Raw genomic sequence first — 3,934 nt, 5'->3', positions numbered from 1 at the left:
AGATCCGCACTAGGAGATTTAATTGTTGTAAATAAATTTAACATTTAGTCCTCCTCTGTTCTTGAATCTCTTTGACATCATCCATAGATTTTCTATTCATGGTGTCGTAGGCCAACTAAGGCTGGATGACCCATTTTCTTGCTCAAAGCAGGGTCAGAGAAAACAGGTTGCTCAGGAGCATGTGCAGATGGGTTTGAGTATCTTGAAGAATGGAGGAATCTATAACCTTGCTGGGAACCAATTCACTGCATGACCACCCTCACGGTGACATTCTTTCTTGTTATGTTTAAATGGAATTTACTGTATTTCAATTCATCCTCATTGCTTCTTGTCCTGCCATGAGGCACCACTGAGAGGAGTCTGGCTCTGTCTTTACTCCAACAGATCAGGGGTTTGTACACATTGATGAGATGTCCCTGAACCATCTCTTCTGTGGGCCTTTACTCTTATGAGAGATGTTCCAGTTCCCTAATCATCTTAATGGCTAGACTTACTTCAGTATGTCCATGTCTCTCTTGTACTGGGGAGCCCAGAACTGCAACCTGCAACCCAAGTGTGTCTCACCAGTGCTGAGTACAGGGGGAGAATCACCTCTCTAGACCTGCTGGCAGCGCTTCTCTGAATGCAACACCAGGATGCCACTGGATCATGGTCAGTTAGTTCACCAGGAACCCCAGTCCTTTTTCTCCAAAACTGCTTTCCAACTGCTTACACTTGGTCTGTACAATGGTCTTATTTTTCAAGAATGTAGAGGCAGTATTATGATCCTGTAGCCCCTTCCCAAAAACTGTGTGTGATCACTCCACAGAGCACATGGTATTGTTTTTGTTTTTGTTGGGAACAGTAAAGATGTGAATAGCAATGTTCAGGCTTACATTTCTTTGTTAACACATTAATACAATCAGTTGTATTTACCATTGTCTTCCAGTTTGTTTGCTCTTCTCAACGGGTGTTTTTAAAGCTTCTGATTCTGGACTCTGGCCTTTTGTCTTTCCTTTCTCTATTCTAGCTCTCTGAACTTTTGCAGAAAGAGGACTCTTTATTCCCATTGTTTCTAGACCCAAGCTATACTATTCTATAGGAGGAAGATTGAAATATATTAGCAGAAATCATGAGTTATGTCAACTATTGTGATTTGGTTACCATCTGTATCATAGCCAAAATTAAAACATAGGTACAACCTGGATGAAATGTTATGAGTAGAATATTAGACCAGCAATTGGCCTGTTTCTAGCTGGCCTGTATTTCTCCTCATCAGATGAGGAGAAACAGTAGATGTGCAATATACGACTCCAGCAAACAGATTAGAAGGACAGGATTATGGGCTTTTGTACCCTAAGTGATCTATATCTCCATTAAGACTTCTCATTGGCCAAACAAGGAAACCAGTTCAACAGGAATTTTGATTTTACTTCAACCCATACTCCTTTCCCTTTTTATAAACTTTGTGATTCAAAGGATTGAAAGAAGCCATTTTGGCAAATTTCAGCTAAGGAACATAGAAGAAGATTAAGGTAAGACATTGGTAAAGCAGAGCAAGATGAGGTCCACTTAGGGTAGGTTACAAATAGCTGGTGTTAATTTGTTTCTGATACCTGACATAGTCTGACTTATGATGTGCAGTTCGTGTGTAAGCAGCAAGGAAACCAGCCTGTAATTTCAAGTGGAAACTATAAGAAATATAAATACTTATGAGACTGGAGCTCTCTGCTGAGGGATGTATCAAAAAGCCTGCTATGGATTTGCTCTCTCATCTTACAATACGTTACAATCTGCTTAAGTAAGTCATTAACTAGAAGCAGTAAATTAATAAAATTGGGATGGTGGGGGCAAAGAAACATATTGATTCACTAGTCTGATTCCAAAGGTAACACTGGGCCTTCACAAACAGTTAAGATAATTTATAATATGGGCAGTATGACAGATTTTCCAGGAAAATGAAACTGTGGCGTTCATATATAATCATTCGGTAAAGATCAGTCATAAAAATGTTGCATAAGAAATCAGACATACCTGAGCCAGACTGACCTTGAGACTCTCACCTTTTCACAAGTGCAGAGTATAAATTCTGATGCTCTGCTTTATTGGCATCTCTTGACAAGATGGACATCACCAAGAACTTGTTTTGGTTATTCCTCTTTAATTCAGCACTCCTGGATGCCATCTCAGGTAAATCACTTTTAAACTTTAAAGAACATTCTTCTGAAACAGGTAGGAAAAGAAAGGATAACTTCTGCCCCTACACTGGTTCCATACATGGAATTCACATGCTAGTATAATGAACTTTGTGCGAAGATTAGAAGCAAACCAGACCAAAATTAGGTAGCATCGTGTTGTCTTATTAAAGATATGACCCAATTGATATCGTGATTAACTATTATCCATGTTGAAGTAAATTTAGTACAATGAAATAAATATTGTTCTGGTTTGCAGTAGTGTCTTGTAACACGGTATAAACCAAATTAAAAAAAATACTACCATGAAAATACTACTGAAATACTTTGTTCCTATACATGTGTGGCTTTCACTATGGAATTAAGAAGGAATATAATTTCTTTGCCTGCGATGCATATTTGCTTTGAAAGACTTCAAATTCAGCCTTGCTGATGCACATGGAACCACCCAGTACTTATTTAACTTTATATGATTTAAGGGAAGCATAATAGTAAAACAGATATTGTATCCTATATGGTATTAATGAAGAAGTTTTAAAAATTTATTAACTAATATGTCCTAGAGGGAAGGATGCCTCTATATCATCAGAGGATGCATGTCAGTGTAAGGCAAAATATGCAACAGATCTTTTTCCTAAAACTCCTATTCCAATAAATCTTCACCACACCTCTTTTGTCTGTCTTGTCCAAAGCTGTGAGTCTCAATCTGCTGTTGTACTAGTCACCACATGGAACAAGTGAATCTCCGTAAAAACAAGTCCCTCAGCACTATTCTTATTTTAATTTTTAAACAGTTAAGTGAAATTCATAGATTTGAGAGAGGTAGTCTTCACAATGTTATTAAGATTAAAAGTTCCTCACTTGCTTCTTTCCCTTCTTCACAATTACAGGTATCATGACCATGGTCACCATGCCAATGTCTTAATGTGCATCTGCATTTTTCATGTTTTCTGTCTATGCATTATTTTTGGGCAATACTAGTCAGTATTCCTGCTCGGGGATCTGAAAATGCCCAGTGGCAGGAGGGACATGTAGGAACATAGTGCTGTGAAGCATTTGAGCCAAGGCAGGGCATTAGTCTGTCAGTCCTTGGGGCTACCGGGCATGCGGCATGAAAACCTGGAGAGAGCAAAGCTCTGAGGTGGAATGCAACACATCCCAAAACATGCATCTCTGTACAGAAAACGTACCCTATCTGAATTTATCACTTGCATTGTCGAATTCAGACACCCGCTAAAACCTTACACCAAGAACGATAGATCCATAGAATCAAAGAATCATGGACCATATACTGGTTTGAATCGGAAGGTAACTTCAGCTAGGAGACAGCTCAGAGCACTGTCTAAAATAACCTTAAGTACTTCCAGGGATGTTACACCTAAAACGACTCTAGGCAAACAAGAAATTAGCATATGTTTGCCAGGAGACTAAATGTTTTGGAGACATATTCAAAGACTGTGGTTTTTGTTACTCCAACCATAGATGACCAGATCCCGAGACCCTAAAGCTCTCCATTGACCATGTGATGTGTTGGCACCAGCATCTCCAGTGCTGAAAGAATCCATGACATTGATCTTTCCTAAATGCCAGGAACCTTTCCAAAAGGGTTCTTGTGGTCCACAACTAGGTCCATGTTGAAGACGTGGTCAAAGATTGTGTCCTTTGTTGCTCGCTCCGTGGATGACCAGCCTGAAAAGACACACAAAATGAGCACTGCGCATGCAATGGGCTGGCACACACACTCCCAGTGCTGGAAGAAA

The 3,934-nt window shown here is 39.5% G+C and overlaps 1 protein-coding gene across 1 annotated transcript in view; it reads left to right on the top strand.

The window, feature by feature from the left end:
* Window positions 1-2,102: 2,102 nt before the first annotated feature.
* Window positions 2,103-3,934, top strand: part of LOC308222769 (scavenger receptor cysteine-rich domain-containing protein DMBT1-like) — a gene marked incomplete at both ends in the record, with an annotated part of 8,863 nt that continues 7,031 nt past the window's right edge. Inside the window, 1 exon segment of the mRNA XM_080621122.1 lies at window positions 2,103-2,169. Within this exon segment, the coding sequence (XP_080477248.1) occupies window positions 2,103-2,169 (67 nt within the window).

This window comes from Psittacula echo, assembly GCF_963264785.1.
Source record: "Psittacula echo genome assembly, chromosome: 6".
Classification (NCBI taxonomy): Eukaryota; Metazoa; Chordata; class Aves; order Psittaciformes; family Psittacidae; genus Psittacula; species Psittacula echo.
This window is presented reverse-complemented; position numbering and strand designations above follow the sequence as displayed.